The sequence below is a fragment of the Osmerus mordax genome, chromosome 3 (assembly GCF_038355195.1).
Source record: "Osmerus mordax isolate fOsmMor3 chromosome 3, fOsmMor3.pri, whole genome shotgun sequence".
Lineage (NCBI taxonomy): Eukaryota > Metazoa > Chordata > Actinopteri > Osmeriformes > Osmeridae > Osmerus > Osmerus mordax.
The window spans coordinates 21,546,632-21,570,084 of NC_090052.1; the positions used below are offsets into that span (position 1 = coordinate 21,546,632).

Sequence of the window (23,453 nt, forward strand, 5' to 3'; positions counted from 1 at the left end):
ATCCTGCCTGCACCTCCGCTGATAACTGACAACACAAGTTCTCTCGTCTCGTGCACTTTCTACTTCCAAGGGGCGAGGCAAATGCAAAATAATGTAGCTGGTTGGATGCTGAAAAATACTACTGAGCATCTATTGGTTGTAGACTTTGTCTATCTGTTAAAGACATGCCATCCAAAGTTAAAAGTTTCCTCCCACTTTGTTAAAAGGCATAACAGCGTGCCGTGCGGCGTCCTCCATCCATCCACACACCACCCATCCCCCTTCCCTCCTTCTCATTTGGGCAAGTTTCGTTGTTTAACATGGTTTCAGTAAGACCAGTGGTGTGCTTTTCATAATTTCCCCTTGAGGTGGGAACTCTTTTGACACCTCCATGGTAACCTGGCTACCTTGAATGGCAACCAGCGTTCACTTGAGTCGAGTCGAGGTATTTTGATAACTAGCCTTTACGTCAAAGAAAAAAGGCACCAGGATGAAAAGTAATTCTCAATCACTGCCTGTTACCTGACCCACAGAAAACAGTGCAGTAGGAAGTTTGGGTCCAGCTTAAGGTTTGCGGCTATGGTTAGTAGGCGACAACGGCGTCCCCACGCGTTCAACGACATGTACTGCCTTGTACCAGGGACTGGGGAACAAAGTTTCACTCTATCACTACTAGCGGTCTTGATGTTTTGTACGGAAGTTGTACCAGCTGTAAAATCTGGTTCTTTTAACTACCACAGCCAAAGCCAGTAAAAAGAGAGCCTTGATTGTAGAGGGGCTTGTCGCTCACAAGCTGTTTTTGGACATCATTTGGACACATTTGAAAGTGACATCAAGAGAACTCAAGATGTCTCCCAGTTTAAAATCATTCACTCACACGGTGATGGGAATAAACAAAAATGCTGTTTATTGCAACAAATAGCATTGGTCATTGAAAAAATAACAAAATAGATCAATTGAAAGAACAGAATAGTTGACTTATAAAATACGTCCAATAAACCAAATATCAAAGACATGGCGATAGGCATCAATAGCTTTTATTAACTGCTGCACAAATTTACACTAACTAAAGTTATACTGTCTGATTACTCCAAGCAGGTCTATGATACGCCTATTGGAGAGTGGGAAAACCTGGCAAATAAAGGGTCAATGATCAGTCATTCACATGCTTCAAACACACATCTACACTATTAGCAACACTCTCAATATCCCATCCCAACCACATTGTTTACCCAAATAGGACTGCTTTCTAATGCAAAGGGTCGTCATTAATGGAAGTTAATCAGTGACATGTTTTGAATTTTAAAAGGCCTTGAATTCTTAATATTGACATTTAAACACCACCGAATTTGTTGGTTTTGAACTCACCTCTTTAAAATTGAAATATGAATTATTATTATTTTTTTTACATTGAAATTAATTCTTATTTCAATTTTAATTTGATTTGTTTCCATAGTCATTCCAGCTCTGTGTAATTCTGACTTGCTCTGGGCAAAAGCATGACTTGCCCAGGGCAACACTGACACACAAACAGTACTATGAGGAGATTTATCAGTGTCAGAGAAACAGTTGGAGAATGAATTTAAATTGAATTGTTTTCCTGAAATGAAATGGCATAGATGTGATCAAAAGCACAGCAAGATCCTGCACAGGCCAAGACCAAGTCCAACTAGAAATGTATACATCAGAAGGGCTAGAACAGAGTGTGTGGGAAAAGGCAAGTGAATTACTGCATGGGCAAAGGTCACAGAACTTATGCGTAGAGTTTATACTTGAGTACCTTATGCTTTTTGTTGTATCGTCACTTTAAATGTATCCATATAGAAATAAAGAAATAGGGATAGATTCTTTCCCTCTATTGTTTGTGAATGAGAAGTTGAGGAGGACATGGATGGTTGCAGTGTTGTTCATCACAGCCGATGCAACATCACCAGGCAGACAGGCAGGAAGGGCTGGGGTTGGCTGTTGGGTTGCCACTCCTCAAAGCCTGGATGTGGCGCCCCCTAGCTGGGAGAAAGAGCAGGGCTGGGCTCAGTACTGATGTTGACCAGACATTCGCTCGACTTGAGGCTGGCCAGGGACTTGCAGCTAGGAAGCGAGGCCAGAGAACCACACAGACCAAGCATAGAGGGGGTGTAGTCCTTATCTGGAAAGAGAGAACAAACAGGATAACATTCTGTCCTTAAAACATGCTTTGATCAGCGACCAAAACACAACATGGACAGGACCCAAACATGCCTTTACATGTGGATACCTTTGGAGAGGTTTCCATCTGAACGTTTGCATATCAGTATCAAAAGGGTTAGTTTTGGTGAGAATGAGTCTGAATGTCTTCAGTTGTATACCTGCTGAAGACCAGGCAGCATCTCCATTCTCTCTGCCATCTGTTCTCTGGGACTCAGAGTTCAGGCTAACTTCAGCAGAAAGCAACTCCAGGCTGTGGAAACTTCTTCTGAAAAAGTAAACCAGCATTATGGAATGCTGTTGTATTTGCGCACCTGCACGTGCATGTCAACCATACAGGCACACAGGTGGAACAGCCCAAAACGTGATCCGTGTGCTGCATGTCGTGGGAAGTTTTACCTGCGAAAGAGCTTGACGTCCCCCTGGTTGTTTGGGATTGAGGGCCACTGGTTGACCAGAGGGATGGACAGGTGTTTGGCCAGGTGAGAGGAATCACAGGGGATGAGGGCAGTGCTAGAGGGAGAACACTAGATTTAAATAACTATCAGCAGAAAAAAAACTGGGATGAGAGGTGAGAGAGAAGAATGACAGTTGCATATGTGTTCTCATGTCAGATGGCTGATCGGTTAGGGAATCGGGCTATTAATCAGAAGGTTGCCGGTTCGATTCAAGGCATGGTTCGTGCCAAATGACGTTGTGTCCTTGGGCAAGGCACTTCACCCTACTTGCCTCGGGGGGGAATGTCCCTGTACTTACTGTAAGTCGCTCTGGATGAGAGCGTCTGCTAAATGACAAAATGTAATTTCCCGTGCTTAAAAGAGCCCTGGGACATGAGGATCCAGTTTGGGCCGGTTTGGGCCAGTTTGTGTGCTCTTACAGCTGTGCCTGTAGCTCCAGAACGATGGCTTCCAGCTCCTTCTTCTCCTGGTGGCTCTGCACACTCTGCTCCCCCAGCGTGGAGCTCAGACGCTTGTTCTCACTTTCCACGTTCTTCAGCTGGGACTCTCTCAGACGCACCAGCTCCTCCAGGTAACCCTGGAAACGCAAAGACACGCACAGGCCCCGAGGTGGACGTTTAGGAGTGGAACCGGTGTGTGCCATATACACTGGCGTCTTGTGTTAGGGGTCAGATGGCTGAGCGGTTAGGGAATCAGGCTATTAATCAGAAGGTTGCCGGTTTGATTCCGGCCGTGTAAAATGACGTTGTGTCCTTGGGCAAGGCACTTCCCCCTACTTGCCTCGGGGGGAATGTCCCTGTACTTACTGTAAGTCGCTCTGGATAAGAGCGTCTGCTAAATGACAAAATGTAATGTAAATGGATTATCAGTGGAAATAAGGGTTATTCATTTGCATCAAATCCTTTTTAATCTGGCTTTTGATATTGAATGTTTTACAGTACATTGCTAGGAGCGACGTGTCGGAATCACCTTCTGGGCGTAGACTATCTTAAATCTCTGCTCCATCTTGCGACATTTGGTGCTCCAGCTTTCGTCGTCGGTTACCAAGGGGATGTAGGGGTGCTCGGGGACACTCTCGTCACTCGCACTGCTGTCCACGCTGCAGCGGTCCTCCTCGTCGCTCAGGTAGTCGTAGCTGCTCAACAGAGACACACAGGGATCGTACTAGAGCACACGTCCATGTCACTCTGTTTGCGCTCTTCTAAGCTCTCCACAAGTGTAGCGTTTGACCTCTGAGTGAACTTCAAGTAGGGTGTGTAGTCAATCACTGCAGGGGACTTCCCATCCAGCGCTTCACCTTTCAAACAAAAACTGGAGAGAGAGAGAGAGAGAGAGAGACAGACACACAGAGAGAGAGAGAGAGAGAGAGAGACACACAGAGAGAGAGAGAGAGAGAGAGAGAGAGAGAGAGATCATTGTGCATGTTTGAAATGCTCTGTATCGACTCTGTAAGTTGTGTCCTATTCTGATGTGATCTGAGTGACGCCTCACCTGAAGTCTATAGCGCTGAGTCCGATAAGCATGCCTGTCAACACTGTGGCCTCTTCTCTCAGCATAATGGCACCGTCATCATAGAACCTCCTACAAAGCGTGCGTTCAAGCGTACAAAGTGTTCAGGTCCTGAGATGAGGTTGTGTTGTGTGAGGGCATGCTAATGGCTTGCTGAGCACGGTGTGGATGGAAGACATTGTAGCTTATCATGGTTGGTCCATACTGACCTGGTGGTCCGTGTGTCCCTCAGAGCTGTGGCAACATATTCAGACATTCTCTTCTCCATCAGTGCCACTCGGATCCATGCCCGCCCCTAGACGGGTTCAGAGGAGGGAGTCAGTTGGCTGAGCGGTTAGGGAATCGGGCTAGTAATCTGAAGGTTGCCAGTTCGATTCCTGGACATGTCAAATGACATTGTGTCCTTGGGCAAGGCACTTCACCCTACTTGCCTCAGGGGGAATGTCCCTGTACTTACTGTAAGTCGCTCTGGATAAGAGTGTCTGCTAAATGACTAAATGTAAATGTAAGATGGCAGACAGATCAAGAATCAGAGAGAAACAGACAGAGGGAGAAATAAATACAGAGAAACAAAGAGAGAGACTGCATGCTTTCGGAATCAGAGAACCCTTCTTCCCATGACCCCACACACACACACAGAGTATACCACACACACACACACACACACACAGAGTATACCACACACACACACACACACACACAGAGTATACCACACACACACACACACAGAGTATACCACACACACACACACAGAGTATACCACACACACACACATACAAAGTATACCACACACAGTCACAGTCCTTGCCTTTGCGCGTGAGGTGCTGATGTTCTCAATATTCTCAATACTGGCGATGCAGTTGTTCTGCACCTTGCTGCATGCCAACCGGATGTAGTCCCAGAAACTACGCTGTCCATCTGAGCTGAACCAGCTGCCCGGACCTGGAGCCCAGTTTAGAAACACAAGAATGACTCACAACTCCTACCACAGCCCACACAGTGTCTGCAAACACTGTCAAACGACACTATGCAGTACACACAGATGGATATGAGTAATACAACAGTCTTGCTCAGCCAAGGAAATAATTAGCCAGTTTCATAAATCTACTGTACTGACCTTTAAGTGTCACTTTTCTTCCAGTTTTGTGGCGCACATTTATTATTTACAGAAATAGAGTAACTGCATGACGCTACCATAACCATCTGTGCATGTGTGATGGGTTTTTCCTGCCCTGTTACCTTTGAAGCGGTGGCTGAGAATGTGCTCCAAAATGGCCGCAAAGTTGACAAACTCCTCGGATGAGTCATCGATGGGCTCGGCTGTGTACTTTTCCAGTAGAGTCTTCACTGAAAATCTAAGAGAGAGGGACAACAACAACAAAAGCTTAGAAATGTAACATACAAAATATCTGCTATGAGGGGAATCTTGTCACGTCATGTGTACTGTAAATGTGCCTATCAGCTGTACAGTGGGACGGAGAACGGCCTAGTAGTTATAACAGTACAGCGTTGATATATTTTTATTTTTTACAGTGTAACCACACACACAGCAAAGACAAATGCACCTCTGTGTTTGAAACTCGCAAAACAATAGCTGGGAGGAGCTTGTTGGGAGCGACGCCATCAAAGCCCACTGAGGTCACCCCCCGATTGTCTTGTGTGCGGCACAATGCCCCCCTTCAGGTCCGAGGCGGCGTTGCCGTGACGACGGCACAATTAACCCCCTTGTGTCCCGAACCAGTGGCAGATGATACGGTCGTCGGTGTTGCAGCCTTTGTCCACTCTCTGAGCTTCCAGGTCACACTGGGTCTCGTCTGTCCCTCTGTCTGTACTTTCTAAGAGACCAGCTATAATCAAAGAACCCCCCCCCCCCCCCCCCCCCCTCCTTATAAATTGTGGTCTGATCTATTTAGGGCAGCTCCTGACACTGATTTCATCTGGCAGCATTTTGGCCTCGCAATCACACCCAACACACCATTAGGAGGCTGGAAGCAATGCTGTGTGCGAGTTAGGAGTCAGAGTCCAGGACTAGGGCTACCCGCCTCCATGGGCAACACCAGCATCACGGAGGGCAAGACTGCCCTGGCCGTGGGCAGCACCTCCATAGCCAGGGGCAAGACTACCGTATCCTTGGGAAACTCCTCCATCTTCAGGGGAGTGACCACCACCTCCATGGGGGAATCCACCATCCAGAGAGAGAAGACTACTGTCGCTCTGGGCCGAGCTAGCTTCAGCAGAGGCACCACCACCACTTCCTTCCGCAAAGCATTAATGCCCAAGCGCAGAACCACTTAGATGGACAGGACGCCAGACACCAGGGCTAAGACTCCCAAACCAGCAAAGACATCAAAAAGAGAGTCTAGCGGTGAATGGAAAACCACCTTCCTGTCGAGCAAGACCACCTTCACTAAAGGCACATCCTTGGTTCTGAGAACTAAGTACGCCATCTCCTGGGGGAAATCATCGATCTCCTGGACCAGAACCACCATCACCTTGGGCAACACCAGTGTCACTATGGGCACAACCTCTGTCACACGCGGCGAAAACACCAGCTCTTTGAGCACGCTGACCTTCCGCCACGGGGCCAAGTCCGTGTCTGTGGTCAAAACCACCTTCACCAGGGGCAACCAAACTCAAAGGAACGTCTACTGGGATTTGAACCTGTGAATACTTGATACATACGATAACTAAGGGATATTTTTGTTGTCAATTGTAGCAGGTCAGTGGCTTAAAATCTTGTCGATAAAAATCAGTGTTGGTAATAAATGTGAAGCATTAAGTTTATGTTACAATTAAGATTTCCTTTGGTCTCTACATGACCCTAAATGAATATGTTAAGATCCCAAAACTGTTCAAAGTGTTCATCGAACCCAGAAAACTGCATTAAGTCCCCATGTGGGGGACAGTGCTAAATGAGTTGCAGATCTAATAGGCTTGAAATCGGATGAGTAAGATTTCCTGGAGACACATTGAGAGCATTGTTCAGACGTGTGACTGATGAGATGTGGTTGGTGCTGTGTTGGCAGGGCGGGGAAGTGTGAAACAGCTGTGTGTGATGTATGTGAAAACACAAGAGAGTGTGTCCTTAGCTCTGGGAATACGTCACATATGTATGGCATATAGTTCCACATATATGATCACAAAATATCCATTTATTTTTACAATAGAAAACCAGCTTGTATGCTAGTGAAACGGATTTAAATTCTGGGGGTTACATCCTTTACAATAATTATGCTATGTTTAGCAAGACAGTTATAATCTAGAGAAAGTTTATGTCAAGATTGACAGATGTAACATGGTGCTTATAAAGAATAACCTTAATTTAACGTGTTTGGCTTATTTGTTTTGTTCACAAATGGAACTTGTAATGATCGTAATGATCTGCTTGACAAAGTTGTCTTAAAGTGGAAGACAACTATCCAGGAATTCTTTTTAGAAAGTACTTGTGTGACAACCTTGAAGTTGAATCAGTACAATTTCATTGTGTCACAATTAGTTAAAGTCCGAACATCTATGAAACCAAATCCTTATATAATATCAAACAGAAGCCAGGAGACAGGAAGAGAGATGCTAAAGCCAGTGCATGAACATCATACCAGGACACCCTGCCTTTATCATGGCTCACATTCTAATGATATGCCTGATATCAGTTCTAACAGTATCACACAGAGGCAATGCCTTACAATCAAGGGATATAGGGAACAATGCCTCGGAATATAGTGATGTCACCACAGATTGTCCCCTGCTCAACAATGTCTCCTTCAGCCATCCTGTGTCGTCGTGGCGATGGGACAATCAGTCCCCTGTCTGGGGCCCCCCGATAGGCTATAGCCTCCTACTTCAGCCTCTGTCCATTCACAGGGACACATGGGTGGTATGCGGCCTTCCAGAGCCCACGTCCACAAGCTCAACGAGGGCATTATGTGCCACGGGGGTAGCACCATCCACGCTTAGCATTCTGCTCTGGTCTGGGCTGCACATACTGTTACTATCACACCCAAGGCTTGGTGAGCAGGGTGTGCTGCATGAGTGTGCGATGCGTTGTGTCGAGTGAACCCCAAAATCCACCACCTCATCCGGGTCAGGTAGACAACCTTCTCCCCAATGGGCAACACCAGCATCACCGAAGGGAAGACTGCTCTCTCCCTGGGCAACACCAAGATCAAGAGGGACAAGACCAAGATTGCCATGGGCAACTCCTCCATCACCAGGGGCAAGAAAACCACCTCTCTAGGCGCCTCCACCATCACCAGCGGGAAGACCAAGATCGCCCTGGGCAGTGCCTCCTTCAGCAGGGGCACCACTACCACATCTTTCCGGAAAGCGTTCTTTCCAAAGCGCAAGACCCTCTAGATGACACGGGGTCTCAGTACTGGGTGGGGGGAACTGGCAGCAATATCTACAACATCAAAAGACAAAACTCTACTGTCACAGGGGAACTACGGACATCATTACAACATCTGCAAAGGGGTATCCAAATTGACTTCGAAAATATTGGATTATATTACTTTCGGACCTTTCTTTTTTTTTATCCTGCAGGATTTACCACTGAAACAGGTCAGTAGTATCAGAATGATATCAGATAGTTGGCATTGTAACGTGTGTTCTACTATATCCATGACTTCAGATGATTCCTTGAGTCCAATGCTAAGTTAATTGTTTGCAACACACCCCAAAAATCAATTTGCATACTCAATTTAACTGTAAGGTCTGACTTAATTGATATTTGTGGTATTTGTGATGACTAAGCATAAATTGCCCGTGTCATAAAAAAATTCTCAAATAGGTGTTCAGTTATTCTATTGACTAGGAGGTCTTGATGTGAAGGGGAGTTTAAGAGCGAGAATAGCTGGCATGCCTGAAATGCAAATGGCTGGAATACCACAGCAACATGCTCTTGGTACGATTTGACACTGAAAAACAACCACTGCCTTATAACAAGCATCTTTTGTGCCCCCTCTCACTCGCCTTGGACTCTGGCCAGGTCTCCTCTCAGCTCTCTTCAAATGTTCTCCTTGTTCTCTCCCCCCCCCCCCCCCCCCCCCCCTCTACTGTACTTACCCACGATTCTGGTTTATTTGCCATAGCACTTACACTATCATAATACTTCTTTCATTTGTCAGCAATAATCCTTTGAGCCACCCTCTTCAACCTCTTCCTGATTCATCTCTATTTCACTCTCTGTCTTCCCCTTCTCTCTTTAGTTTTGGCATAACCAGCAGGATCAGCTGACACAGGAGGACATCTCACTGGCCACAGCATAATAAGACACCGTCTGGGGTGTGAGAGACATGTCCTGGGCTGTGCAGCCTCGGCCTTCCCCTACTTCCCAATAAGGGGACAGGAGTTCAGCCAAGGAGAACCACTTAACTGTGCCCTGGACCTCCTAGGCTTACAGTTGTTTGTGTATTTGCTCTGATGCTGGAAATATCACACTTTTGGTCAAACAGACAAAATGCAAAATAGAATCAATAGGTCCTGGGGATTAATGTGTTTCTCTTCCTGAGTGTATGAGCGTCCAGGCTATGTGTTTTATGGTCAGTGCAAGTGCAACTAAAGGAGGGTGTGAGAAGACCCCTGAGGGCAGGGATGGGAAGAACTGAGAGTATCTGGAGGAATTGCATGATATGTGAAAGTCAAATGAAAATGAACCTGACAGGATTGGAGTCACAAAACACAAGAGTCATCTTAAATTAATGCTGTGATTTTAAGCGTCTGATCTGGTTGGACCTGCTGTCATTGCAATGCCAATAAACCTTGCGATAAATACATAGGGCATAAGTCTAGAGTGACAGTACACTAGATTAGGGAAATTATGAGAGGTTTTTATGCTACTCAGTAAACATGCACAAAAAGCTATGGTGCAGCCACTTCTAAGTGAAGGAAGAAAGCCGGAAGGCTTAAACAAGCTACAGTAGAAGAGAAAATAAGTAAAAAGTGAAAAATCAATTTGTCTCATCTTATTCAACTTATGTTGTTTTTTTAGGTTCTACGGGTCTCCGCCATCAGGGTTCGTCCAGTCTGGGACCTCCACATGTGGACTCTTAGGTCACACTTTTCACCCACAAAGGGATGACCTATCGCCTAGTGATTAGCTGGTTTTGCTTATGGCCTTTTCTATTAGATTTAGAGTAGAGTAGAATCAAATGGAATTGTCTGTAAACCCTAGTTGGAACACCTTCAGGACAATTTCAAGATCTGAAACCAGTATGACACTCTAGTCTTGCCATATTTAACATAAAATGTTTACCATAGCAACAGCTCAAACATTGTTGAGGTAAGTAATCAAGTAGTACATTAAGGAATTGAAAGAAGAGACCTTTCCAAGCTAGGTCACATATAAACCTTGCACATGCATAATAAATACCCATGATCTTTCAGATGCAGATGAGATTCCCCAGTGTAGCGTTATTGCTTTGCATGTTATGTGTCATCTGAAAATATTGTCACAGTACTGATGACGAAGACCCCAAACCACCAGCCACATCAATGGGTGTTAGATATAGCTCTGAGTTGTAGTATGACCTGTCCACAAGGGTGCCCTATGTTCCCCTTGAAAACCATGATGGCTTTTATTTCCTGTGACGTCACATGTATGACCCCTGATAATAAACAAGTTGCACACGTGCCCATGCTTACGTTATGTGCCCAGGACCCCGAAAACTCAAAACAGGGCATGATTCTATGTAATAATTATAACAAAAGAGATCCCACAAATGGATTTCATTCCACCTAATGAAAAGTGGGATGTTAATCTATATGTGTTGATGTACTGTATGTTACATGTATATGATATGATAGGGAGGGGAATAGTTATGCATGTTAAATTGAATATACACCCTTCCATCAGAATATTGTTAATGTTTTGGCTGCACTAACTGAACACTAATGTGGGCTTTGCTGGGCTTCTTGGCTAATGATCTGAAAGTAGCTGTGTATCTGTCTGTCAGTCAAACTAGCCTCCATATCATGGTCATGCACCTGGCAGTCTAAGCCTGCTGATTTACACAAAGATGACAGCCACACCAGATCGCCAGCCTGATTCAATTCGCAAACAGCGGGCCTAAGGCCACAGTCAATATTTCCCTGTAGTGTGACTGAAGGTCATACCCTTTGTCTACTTGAACAGCCCCCCCAGAACATGAGCTGTCACTAGGAAATTGTCTGGCAAGACCACAGTGATCTAGAGCCTGAGTGCCATTTAGATTAATAATGCCATGTACTGTATGCTTTGGTGCTAAACAAGAGAGAGGCAGATCTGACAACCACACAGATGTTTTCAAATAGGCAAACCTTGGGAGCAAAACCCTCAAAAGAATTTAATCTGACTTATTTGAAAGAAAAAAAAGTGAATGGAATGGTTTAATTAGCATTACTGATGACAAATTGTTTTCAATGTTCATTTTTTGTCTTGTGTCCACTGTACTCGTCTTTTAAGTGTCTTAGATTAAAATGTTCTTGACATGAACTGTCACTGAAAAGTGGCAACAAACGTCCATTGTGCTCTCGCTAATCTTTCTAAGACTCAGAAGTCTGTATTGTGACTTTTTCTTTCTTTTGAGGCATGTTCTATGTGATGTTGTATTTGTTCTGTTACACAACTGTTCTGTGTCACTAAAGGCAGGCAGAACCTCTGGCATAGAGGTAATAAAAGAAATCGCTTTGCATTCTGTCGTTTTCATTCATCTGTCAAATGTTTTAATGCCAATGCAACACATATTCACAGTCAGCATGGCCACATCCACTGTAATATAAAGCGCTGATGTTAATAATATTACACCAAAGATGACTGAGAGGTGATCATGTCTTCATCATTCAACAAATGTTGACAACGCTACTAAACTGATGTAATTCCAGCCTGGAACAATGCCTCCTTCAAGCATTGGTTGGGTCTCATCATGACTTCTCAGGAGTGACAGTACACACTGTTCACAAACCCTCTAGGACATGACGCGGCATGGGGTGCCCAGAGATAACATATTCACATCGCTAACATACAATCTGCCAACCACAGTCCCACACGTTTCTGAGGTAACAATCCTGGCTCTGTTTGTGACCTGTGGTCCATCTAAACAATAAACGCATAAGTGACTTAACTGCATTGTGCATCAGAACACAGAACAGGCAGCACCAAAATAACAAACAAAACAAAGATTTGCACATACAAAAAAACATATTCCAATGCAATTTTATAGCAACGTTTTATATCATATCTATTTCTCTGAACTGGTCATACGTTCTTAGATTCAAGCCCTTCATTCTCACAATGTTGGGTATAATTGTCAATTCACAAAAATGAAGGCTATCATCATCAGTAACTGGGTATTCTCCAGAGCTTAGACCATGTCCTTGTCCTTAACAGGCCCTCGTCATCATTTGCCAGTCATGGGGAGCGATGCCTTTAAACCGCATCGGCCTACAATTCTTTCTCATAAGGCCATTGGGGGATATCTGAAGGTGAAAACCTTCAGGTTATGTAGCTATGGATGTCCTTTCATTTTACCATTTCTTATGGTTCACTTCCAAAGATGGTTTACAAAATAACAGAATTGGCTATAGAATAGAATACATTGTATTAATGGGAAGACAAGGCAGAACATTTATGAAATTCAGATGTTAGCCTAATGAACACCATTCATGTTTTGGCTATTTGACATCCCACATTAGCAATAGGATGAGCCAATACATGGCGTGTGAACATCCACACTAAGTAGCCTACATACATATATCCGCATCGATATACCTGCAAACAGTGATGAGATTTTTTCGTTCCACGCCGACGCTCCGAGTAGATGCCTTTTTCGATGTCAAACCCATAGCCATTGCTGTCTGTAAACAGCCGGACTCCATTCGTCGGCACGGAGCCTTCTGTTACCTTGCACCAGGACCCCTCCCTCCGCGCGGGACTATGCCATACAGATATTCCGCTGTCCTCCGCGGTAGGGATGCTGGAGAAGGTTATCGTAGGAGAGTGTCCAGCTACGTCGGCACGCTCACGATTCGATTCACGATTGACTTATTGCACACAACCCTATACTGAAAACATGTATGACTAGTTGTTCTTCATGCAAATTAATTTAACGCACACTAATTCATCCATAATCCATTCTTAATTTCGACTAGACCGAGAAATCTTCTAAATTGAATGCATAGAATACGTTTAATTTAGCAAATATCTGTAAATGGTGATATTATCTTTGGCCACACGATGGCATGGTGTGCCTCAGAATAAACCAATGGAAAACATGTCTCCTCTACGGTTGGGGTCGCTGTTTCAATGTTGTTCGCTCTTGCTGATTTGTTGATGCAGGTTGCATTGAGCAGAAAGAACGATGGCGGAATCAGATGAGCCTAAATCAACATGTACTTTTCTTTTCAAAAAGTCGACAAAGAAATTCTCTGCACGAAAAAGAAAAGCCAGTGACAGCGAAAAAGGTACACAGATATTTGAAGAAAACCGCTCTGCTGATTTTTGGTTCATAAAATGATATAATAGTTCGCCTGTTAGCTTGCGAGCTAATGTAATGATTTGCTATGAAAGATATGTGTGTTAGCCTAAACAGCGAGCCACATTTAGTCTGGTATAAAGTACAGTACGAAAAAGTACAAATTAAATACATATGTTAGGACATCACAGTAGCATCCAGGTGTTTTAACCATTTGTTATTTTGCTAGTATCTAGCTAGACACTGCGGCGTTACTGCTAGCTTACGTTTGCCCCAAGTCTGTTATTAAATGCAGATCAAGTACGGTGATCCTACTTTCAGTGCATGAGAGTCCAATGCACACGTTGAGCCCATTTGAGACGGCTTACCATTAGTTGTTACTATCATGTATTCCGTTTTCTTGTGTTCTGCCTAGATAACAGTGATGAAGATAAAAACGCTGTTGTCAGGAAAGAGAAGAAGACTACCGGAGTCAACCCCATGATTCAGAGGGTAAAGTGTACTCTTGACTAGCCTACGAACAGCGTTTCTCTGCTCATATCTACTGTCCGGTTCTCGCCATTTGAATCATAAAATATAGCTCATGATGTGTTTTTGCATCCCAGACTAAGAAAGTAGAGAAAGAGGCGGTGTCATCCAGCGACAGTGATGAAGAAAAACAAGAGAAGAAAGTTACAGTTGCCTACAAGTCCACACGGTCGGCAGTGAGTCCCCATTTCTAAGATCTCCAAACATCATTCTATGATTTCTCTACTAAAGCCTGTAGTTTATCTTTACCTTGAATCGTAACTGTCACGTTTTGAGCTCTGTTGTTGAGCTCTATCCTTTCTTCCCTCATCATGCCACGTGTCATCTTAAATGTGTAGAAACCAGAAGGACCAGAGGACATGGGTGCGACTGCAGTGTATGAACTGGACACCGAGAAGGATAAGGATGCTCAGTCTATCTTTGAAAGGAGCCAAAAGATTCAGGAGGTAACGGTTGCTTTATTTAGCTTGATAGCTAATTGGACAATATCAGTTTATCATTTGGTGTTGGGTGTCCTGTCAAAAGTAGAGGCAAAAACATGATTTCTCATGACGTATTCTGTCACTAGGAGCTGACAGGTAAAGAAGATGATAAAATATACCGCGGTATAAACAACTACCACAAATACATCAAGCCTAAAGACTCCACCATGGGGAATGCGTCCTCTGGCATGGTCAGGTGAGTGAACACGTATGCATTGAGGAACACAGACATAGAACAGCTTTGAATGTTTGCTCATTGTGCATTATTTCCTCCCCCCCCCCCCTCTACCATGATAGGAAAGGTCCAATTAGGGCCCCTGAACACTTGAGGGCCACAGTAAGGTGGGACTACCAGCCAGACATCTGCAAAGACTACAAAGAGACAGGCTTCTGTGGCTTTGGAGGTGAGCACCATGTTGTTGAAGTTCCTTTGCCAAACTAGCATTTATCCTCAGCTATCAGAACTATACATATACTCATCAGACTGCAGTCTCACTTTATAGCAACTAAGGCAGCTTTGGCAAACTAAGCCCCCTTCTGTTTGGGGTCAGATGGCTGAGCGATTAGGGAGTTGGGCTATTAATCAGAAGGTTGTTGGTTCGATTTCCGGCCGTGACAAATTACGTTGCGTCCTTGGGCAAGGCACTTCACCCTACTTGCCTCGGGGAGAATGTCCCTGTACTTACTGTAAGTCGCTCTGGATAAGAGCGTCTGCTAAATGCTTACATGTACTAAATATTCCTCCCATCAGACAGCTGCAAGTTCCTGCATGACCGATCCGACTACAAACACGGCTGGCAGATTGAGAGGGAGCTGGATGAGGGGCGCTACGGGGCCAACGGTGAGTTGACCCCCGCAGAGGTGTACAGAAGCCCAGGGGCCATGCTCTGGCATGCTGCTCTAATCTCAGGGATTCTCCTGCTAAGCACTGTGTTGTCGTGTGTAGATGAGGAGAACTATGAGGTGAGCAGTGACGATGAGGACATGCCCTTCAAGTGCTTCATCTGCCGGGAGTCCTTTAAGAATCCCGTCATCACAAAGTAAGACATAGGCACTGATACCTCAAAGTCTTTGTTGATGGTGTGTAGATGAGAAGCAGTTTCTGCAGCAGTGATGAATGACCTCTGTATCTTAGGTGCAAGCATTACTTTTGTGAGACATGCGCTCTCCAACACTATCGGAAGTCCAAGCGGTGTTACGTATGCAACGTCCAGACTAATGGTGTCTTCAACCCAGCCAAAGGTAATAATGACAGTTTGACAATTTGAACATTTAAACCTGATTAGAATATATTCAACTGTCTTACAGATTAAACTACATCGTTAACGGGTTAAGACACAAATGCTGCTGTTGGCGAATATATTTTGTCAGGTGAACACATTTTAAAACCCTGCTTCCCTCATGTGTTTCTCTCGCAGAGCTGATGTCCAAGATCCAGAAGCACCAAGCCATGATCGACCAGCCGCCCTCAGACGAGGACGATTAGCAGACTGATCCTCATCCACCCTTCCCCAGATCCTCATCCACCCTTCCCCAGATCCTGTCATCCCTTTTCCTAACGCACTGGTTGGTCCAAGGGGAAGAGTATCATATTTGAGTGTTTTTAGGAGAAAGGATGCAAGCAATTGTCAAGCTATGTTGTCTTTTGTGAATATCAAACCTTTTGGGATTAAAAATGAATTTTTATCATTTCTGCTTCTTACACGTTAAGGTGAAGTGTTTAATATCAAGTAAAATGGTCAATAATCACTCGACACTTTCTCCTTCTCAGCTCCACATACTCTTAATTCCACATGCACACAACCAATAAGAAACAAGCACCATGGTGATGTTCACTTTTAGAGACAAAAATGTGACAGTGGACCAAGAAGAATTTGACCTCAGATGACACCGCATGTACGCAGGAACTAGTTAGCAATCAACTGAGAACAACAAATGTCACTTCCCCTATAGGTGAAGCGTGAGACGAGACGCGTGACGACGCGAGGATGAGGAGCTTGGCGACAACACAACGTGCTTCTCTTAGCTGTAGAGACACGCTAAAACACTGTTCATAAACTGTTGGTACTGAATCCAGGTCATCTACCATCAGATGGTTAGATTAACATGGGCTATTCCCCACCATAACAATTCTCCTTGTTTACAGGCCTCCAGGCAGGGATAGATCCGTGATTATCTCACACTGACTGAGAGGTAGAGTGTAGTCTCTATATGCAGGCCCATAAAGCCAAGTCCTCCACTGGAGACAGTCCATTGAGGATGCTTCTTGGGGAGAACACAGCTTGATGTCCTATAGAGAAATTGTCTCTTGATGTAACACCTCCATTGGTAAAGAGTCAAGACATTCTCTAGTGTTCCGAGGGTGGGTCTAGAGGGCTTTGAGTTTAACCCTAGAAGTGTGTGATAGACAGCAGAGCTGTGCATGGTCTTTTTGCTCATGCACCTATTAGGGTATAGCTCGCAAGATACAGCAATGGGAGGCAAGATGGCCGCTGGCTTTTAAACTCAGTCTCCGTTGTTTAAAGTAAAAAAAAAAAAAAAGTGTTCTTCCAGTCCAGTGTTCTCAGAAAATGTCCTCTTCCTCGTAACGTCCGTTTGTCCTCCATTGTCAGAAGTCCCAGTCCTCCACATCCAGGTAGCTGAGGCCTGACTCCAGGCTAGCCAGCCCTGAAGGAGAGTCCTGAGGCTGGCCGCTCTCAAAGCTGGTGATGGGTGACACGGGCCGGAACAGCTCCGGAAGAGCCTCTGATGACCGGCGCTTGATCTGCAGGGAACACCCCCCAAACCACTGTTACCTCCCAGGCTCTTTCAATACAGATGAATGAATTAAGGATACAAGGACATTAATGATACAAGGACATTAATGAACAGCCCTTTATTTAGATTTGTTTTTTTATATCCTGGACTAGAGTTTGGAAAAGGGTCCTACTCACCTGTTTGAAAAAGGAATGACCTATAAGAGTGGTAGCAGAGGGCCTGTTGGGAGAAGAGGGACATCCACCATTACTGAAATGACCCACATGCTTCACCGTACCGAGCGGTGCGTTTGACGGCCCAGTACATTTACATTTAGTCATTTAGCAGACGCTCTTATCCAGAGCGACTTACAGTAAGTACAGGCAAGTAGGGTGAAGTGCCTTGCCCAAGGACACAACTGTAATTTTTCACGGCCAGAAATCGAATCGGCAACCTTCTGATTAATAGCCCGATCCCCTAACCGCTCAGCCATCTGAGCCCCAGTAACAACCAATCGTCTCACGGGCTAACCTCTTTTCGGGGTCCCTCTGCAGACACAGTTCTACAAAGGCGTGGAAGTGTGGGGAGAAGGTGCGGCTGTAGGGGTGGTTCGCCGAGGAGGAGGAGGGCTCCCCGTTAGAGTGGCGGGCCCCTCCGGCCCCGGGGCCCTCGCAGATGCCCGAGTCTGCCCCGGAGCGGGACGGCTTCATGGTCAGCTCCTCTGGAGGGATGGTGGTGGTGTCCAGCAGACAAGGGACTGTTCCATTCAGCTTCTCCAACAGCATCTGGGGACAGAGGGGGAGGAAAGGGGGAGAGGAGGGGAAGGAACAATGACTAGTGAGATGGGACAGTGAGCGAGACTGAACTCGAGAAGCGAGGAACGATGAGAGCGAGGGAAGGAGGGCGAGGTCAGTTCCGGTGCTCACCTGTGTGGCTGGCATGTCCTTAAAGGGAACATGTCCATTGGCCAGCTCGCAAGCTGTGATACCCAGGCTGTAGATGTCAGACCGGAAGTCATATCCCTGCAGATTCTGGTGAGAGACACAGAGAGAGAGAGTGAGTGAGAGACACACAGAGAGAGAGAGAGAGAGAGAGAGAGAGAGAAAGACACAGAGAGACACCGACAGATGGTTAGTCTGGAGGACGTTCCCGTACTTATGCCACGTCATTGGCCCGAGACCCCGTGGTGAGATGTGTGTGGCGAGGCGAGCGTACCTGCTGCAGCACCTCTGGGCTGAGCCAGGGCAGCACTTTAACACTGTACTGGGGGAAGTCGTGGACCACCCGCGCACGCTGGCCGTGTCGGATCAGGCTGAAGATGCTCCGCAGACCAGACATGCACACCTGGCCGTCGGCAGAGATCAGCACGTGGCTGGCCTTCACGCTCCTGCCAACGCAGACATTTACATTTAGTCATTTATCAGACGCTCTTATCCAGAGCGACTTACAGTGAGTACAGGGACATTCTCCCCGAGGCAAGTAGGGTGAAGTGCCTTGCCCAAGGACACAACGTCATTTGGCACGGCCGGGAATTGAACTGGCAACCTTCAGATTACTAGCCCGATTCCCTAACCACTCAGCCACCTGACACACACACACACGTGGAATCAGTGAGAGCATGTCAACCCAGGGAGCAAGAAACAGACTGGTGCCGATGTGTTTTACCTGTGTACATAGCCCATGTGGTGGATGTACTCCAGGGCTCTGAGAATGCCCAGAAGAATGTAGGCGATGGCCAGCTCACTCATCCCATCTGCGAAATGGGTGCTGATCAGATCTCTGGCTGACCCTACAGACACAGGGAGACAGAGGCTGGACTTAAGAGACGTAGGCCCCTCCACCAACACCGGACTGATCCACAGGGAATACCTTCGTTAAGAAGCCTCAATTCCTCACCGTAGGCCATGAAGGGAGAGATGACCCACAGTTCATTGTCAGCGATAAAGATGCTCCTGTAGGGGAGGATGCTGGAGTGGTGGAACAGCTTGGACACGTGGAGCTCTCCCTGCGACAGACAGGACGTTAACACAGCTTAGGCACAAAAACACAGGCAGAGATTTGAGGTCTATTTCTGAAAGGGAAGGAAGACACTGTCGAGAAGAGAGAGAGAGAGAGAGAGAGGGAGGCGTAGTGATGGCCAACACAGAGGCCAGATGAGGACATTATGTAACGTGTGATATAAAGAGGAGAGGAAGTGTTTGTCCTATGATGTCATGGCTGGCTGTGGGCGTGGCTTGCGGGGGAGCCGTGACAAGGGCGGACCTGCAAGTAGGCAACCATGTCATTGGTGCAGGACTCCAGGTCAATACGACGGATGGCCACGTGTTCCCCTGTGGGTCTGTATCTGGCCAGGTTCACAGTCATCAAATCCTCCAGGCCACGGCCTTGGATGACAAACACGCACATTTTCGTTAGCGCACACACACACACACACACACACGCACAGCGTACAGACGCATTCACTGGGAACATTAAAACCCCGATTTCCCTGTCTGACACCAAGGGCCCGTCACGGCCTTGGAGTCACTGCCTCACCTATGACGGTGAGGAGCTCGTAGGCAGCGCTGTCTGGGAGGAAGCTAGCCATGGTTCCCCGTCTGCAGAGCGAGGTCAGGCTCTCCTGGCTGTCTTCATGGGCCTGAGGAGAGAGGACGGAGGGCAACACAGATACGAGTCAACGCTGGAAGCAACAGGCTACGTTAGTGTGCTGTAGGCCATGTGTCAGTGACTCCGATAGGCTGGGTCAGCGTGATGCTGGTTGTTGCTAGGCGGCCTGAGAGGCCTGGCTAGACGGCAGCATTCGACTCATGCAGAGGAAGAGCTGTTCCTTTTGATTGGTTAACAGAACTGTGGGGGGGGGGGGGGGGGGTGTGCAGCACGTCACTGCACTGGTTTCACAATAGGGGGTGCATGACAGTGTATTCTAAGGTTCTGTAACTAAAAGTTCAATCAAGTCATCGCCCGTGATTCCTGCCACTCAAACGATGGCAACTGACCAGACGTGGCAGCACGGCAGCTAATTCGTAGGGTGCAAAAATATCGTCGGGCAATGCGTAAGAATAGCGTTGCAATGTGGGCGCATCAGAAGCATTGGGAGCGTTTCCACGGTGACCGGTTTAGAGAGAGGTGGATGTTGACAGTAAGACAGAATCAGAAGGGGTTGCCATGCATTGCCAAAATAGAACACATGGAACTCCATCCAACTGTAGTCCACAAGCATCAACAGCAGCTGGTGACCTTAACAACCAGCCCCCACCCATCCACCTTCATGTCTTTCCACGTAGAGAACACACACTGTTACACGAGCCACAAACAAAGACACTGCTCACGGATCACGTTCACCTCATACAGCACATGGAACAGTATCAGTCACATTTAGTGAGGAGGGCTTTTAGTGGGGGACCAAAGACATGGCAAAATCACAACTCCCAACAACAGATGTACATCAACAAGACCACCGTGAGGATTAGTGAGGACCCATTTAGGCATTTAAACTAGAAGACAAAATAGTCCCTGTAACCTGGGGCCACAGGGATATCAACCCATATAGTAGGTGAAAGCACAATGTTAATAGACAGGGATCACTTGATATCAAAGTAGTAAGCAAACACTAATCGCCCATGTTCTGAGGCAATCATGCACACGGGGGGGGGGGGGGGGGGGGGGGGGGCAGCTACATCATTGGAATGGGCATTTATTACTTTCACCAAACTCTTCGTAGCTAATATGATTGAATTGACCCCCTTGTCTCCTTATACTAACCATAAGCCTATGACTATGTCGTTTAATTACTGTAAGCTTCACCTATTCTCCACCTCCCCCAATAGAAAACATGGTGGGTGAAGTGGGATGGGCCTCATAGCACAAAGCGCACACACAGCAACACGGTGAATCACATGACCATGCATAGTACCAGGCTCAGGGCTTGTGAATTCATTCGCATACACACTCACACAATGTAACATGAACAAAGGCTTATGGTGGGCAAAAAAGAATCATTTGCAGTGGACAGGATAGCTGCACTTACGTTCCTGTGAGAGCTTCTCTGAGATTGCTCTGGGGTAAAGAAACCACATCAATGACAAATAAACAAACATACACACAAAATAGGTCTGTGTTTAAGACAGCTTCGAAATCGTTAGGTTCACAGTGTGCTTGGAGGAGCATGTCGCATATGTGTCAACATTGCTGGTCAGACTCATTCTGCTGGATGTAGTCCATTACATATAATATTAGTTTAAACCAGTACTCTTATTCATGACGAGTAAACAGAAGGCATCAGGTAGGCCGAACTTTTCCTTTAAATACAGAAAGGACTTACGGCCCTAGTTTTACCCTATGACAGCTACAGCGCGATCCATTTGATTTAAGATGTAAAAATGGCATTCAGCCAGTGAGTAAATTTCAGTAAATTTCCCTTTCTTCAATTCTTTCTTTGAAATGTGTGTGAATCATCCTCTCAGACATCCGTAAATCAATGAATTAGGAAGAATAAAAACATCTGATATACCTAATGTAATCCATTTGATACATGTCATCAAGCTAGAAAGACAATTTGTTACCTTAAGCTACTAGACAAAGCAATACAATGTAAGGGGTCCACCCACCTCATTAACAGAAAAAGGACACATGCAACAATTAGGCACAAAAAAGCTGATGGAAAAAGGAACATGAAGCATAGCTTGAAAACAAAATGAACCTCCCCCCATCCCATCCCAGCCCTCTAGACTGTTTGATTAATCTGTATATAGTCAACCCAATAACATTGTACTCTTCAGGGCTAGGCTAACTGTTCTCAATGTAAGCATTTGTAGTGTTTGTTTGTGCTGAAGCCACTATTGCATATTTAAAACAGGAGATTTCTTTCCTAATGACATTTGGGACTTTCATCTGCTGCATTGTTTAAGTTACATCATCTTCATATTGTCACTTTACAGACAGAGAACAACAATCAATAACAACCAGGGTTCAGACACAAACCAAACTGTGATAAGTGAAACTCGCTGACAAATCATTTTTAACATTCCTGTGAAAAATGTTGTTTCTAACCTCCCACAAACATTTAAATTAAATTAAATACAGCAAGCTGTGGCTATTTTGTATAATAGTTCTGTATTCTGCTACAATGGTATGTTTGTAGATCTATTAATTATTCAATTATTTTATTTAAAGATTGTTTGTAGGGGGTTGTTGCAAACAAAGATTGCACAATATTCTTGTTGGCAAAGCTGCAACAGAGACATGGCTGGCAGATCATATCTTGGCTAGGCAACTCTGTAGCTGATGAATAGCCTGATGTGTGCGCGGTTGCTTGGGAGAACCCGTTAATAATACACCTGGATCTCACCTCCAAATAACTCCAAATCCCGCAGACTCTCCACGCTCAATTTCTCTGAGACCCAACGCTGACACGGAGAAAACGATGTCAAGCATGTGTAAAAAGGAGAAAGAGAAGAGAGCGGATCAACTGCGTAGCCTAGACTAATCCTCATGGTGACAAATACTGTAAATCACTAGGCCCCACATGGTTATTTATTGAAAAGGTGACTGGAATGCTTTTGCTGCTCGTCAACTTTAACACAGGACTGTCATCACTAGCTAGGACTTACCAAAAAAGACATGGATCCGAATGATTGTGATGGCTATAACGTCAAAATACCCATTCAGAGATAACACCTGCAATGGAAAAATCTGAGACAACAGATGTAAATTAGTATGATAGTTGAAGTACCTATTACAATGAATAGGCATGATAACTCCAAAGATGTGAAACAGAAATGGACATGATCGGTTGTGCTGGCTCGGTTAGCTACTGTAGCTAGCGAAGGATTGCAAGCTAGCTAACTGGCTACCATTGCCGATAGGAGGATTGGCTAACAAGACATATACATATCTAGTTAATGCATATATCAAGTACAATAACTTACACGTATTGGGTTTTGTTCAGCCGTGTCCAATTTGTTTTTCAAGCTCCCTGAATATCAACGTTACGTAGCGTAGCTACTGGGGGTGGGTACTAAGGAAGATGCGGTTCGGAACTGTGATAGGGTCTACTTGTTATGATTGCCACTGAGGACACAGGGCGGAATACAACTATAGCATGACGGATTGTCGGGAGCATACATGAGTCT

General features: G+C 45.6%; 4 protein-coding genes across 7 annotated transcripts; 2 read left to right on the forward strand and 2 right to left on the reverse strand.

Moving 5' to 3' along the window:
* Positions 1–1,427: 1,427 nt before the first annotated feature.
* rundc3aa (RUN domain containing 3Aa) lies at positions 1,428–13,021 on the reverse strand. The gene is made up of 11 exons (XM_067232695.1): positions 12,874–13,021; positions 5,370–5,485; positions 4,939–5,072; positions 4,340–4,425; positions 4,113–4,202; positions 3,852–3,932; positions 3,591–3,756; positions 3,041–3,198; positions 2,563–2,676; positions 2,325–2,431; positions 1,428–2,125 (listed from the first exon to the last, which is right to left on the reverse strand). Exons 1-11 carry the CDS (start codon positions 12,978–12,980, stop codon positions 1,983–1,985), a joined length of 1,302 nt encoding a protein of 433 aa, XP_067088796.1. The 5' UTR covers positions 12,981–13,021; the 3' UTR covers positions 1,428–1,982.
* zwi (zwilling) lies at positions 6,898–11,797 on the forward strand. Of its 2 annotated transcripts, none has more exons than XM_067233572.1 (2): positions 6,898–8,687; positions 9,335–11,797. In XM_067233572.1, the coding sequence occupies exon 1, from the start codon at positions 8,235–8,237 to the stop codon at positions 8,481–8,483; it is 249 nt and encodes an 82-aa protein (XP_067089673.1). In that variant the 5' UTR covers positions 6,898–8,234; the 3' UTR covers positions 8,484–8,687; positions 9,335–11,797. The 2 variants fall into 2 exon arrangements, 1 of the variants encoding a protein (XP_067089673.1); XR_010876446.1 differs by having other exon boundaries at positions 8,488–8,687; positions 10,117–11,797.
* A 430-nt stretch (positions 13,022–13,451) lies between the features above and the next one.
* On the forward strand, positions 13,452–16,275 carry rnf113a (ring finger protein 113A). The gene is made up of 10 exons (XM_067232319.1): positions 13,452–13,565; positions 13,992–14,068; positions 14,182–14,280; positions 14,443–14,550; positions 14,673–14,782; positions 14,884–14,990; positions 15,338–15,427; positions 15,533–15,626; positions 15,722–15,828; positions 16,005–16,275. The coding sequence occupies exons 1-10, from the start codon at positions 13,463–13,465 to the stop codon at positions 16,070–16,072; spliced, it is 963 nt and encodes a 320-aa protein (XP_067088420.1). The 5' UTR covers positions 13,452–13,462; the 3' UTR covers positions 16,073–16,275.
* Positions 16,269–23,327, reverse strand: strada (STE20 related adaptor alpha). Of its 3 annotated transcripts, none has more exons than XM_067232316.1 (13): positions 23,250–23,327; positions 22,932–23,013; positions 22,670–22,727; positions 21,350–21,378; positions 19,858–19,960; positions 19,585–19,706; positions 19,219–19,327; positions 18,988–19,111; positions 18,538–18,709; positions 18,249–18,353; positions 17,854–18,107; positions 17,520–17,562; positions 16,407–17,350 (listed from the first exon to the last, which is right to left on the reverse strand). In XM_067232316.1, exons 2-13 carry the CDS (start codon positions 22,941–22,943, stop codon positions 17,195–17,197), a joined length of 1,287 nt encoding a protein of 428 aa, XP_067088417.1. In that variant the 5' UTR covers positions 22,944–23,013; positions 23,250–23,327; the 3' UTR covers positions 16,407–17,194. The 3 variants fall into 3 exon arrangements, with proteins under 3 accessions (XP_067088419.1, XP_067088417.1, XP_067088418.1); XM_067232317.1 differs by having other exon boundaries at positions 22,932–22,998; positions 23,250–23,277; XM_067232318.1 differs by lacking the exon at positions 21,350–21,378 and having other exon boundaries at positions 16,269–17,350.
* Between the last annotated feature and the right edge of the window lie 126 nt (positions 23,328–23,453).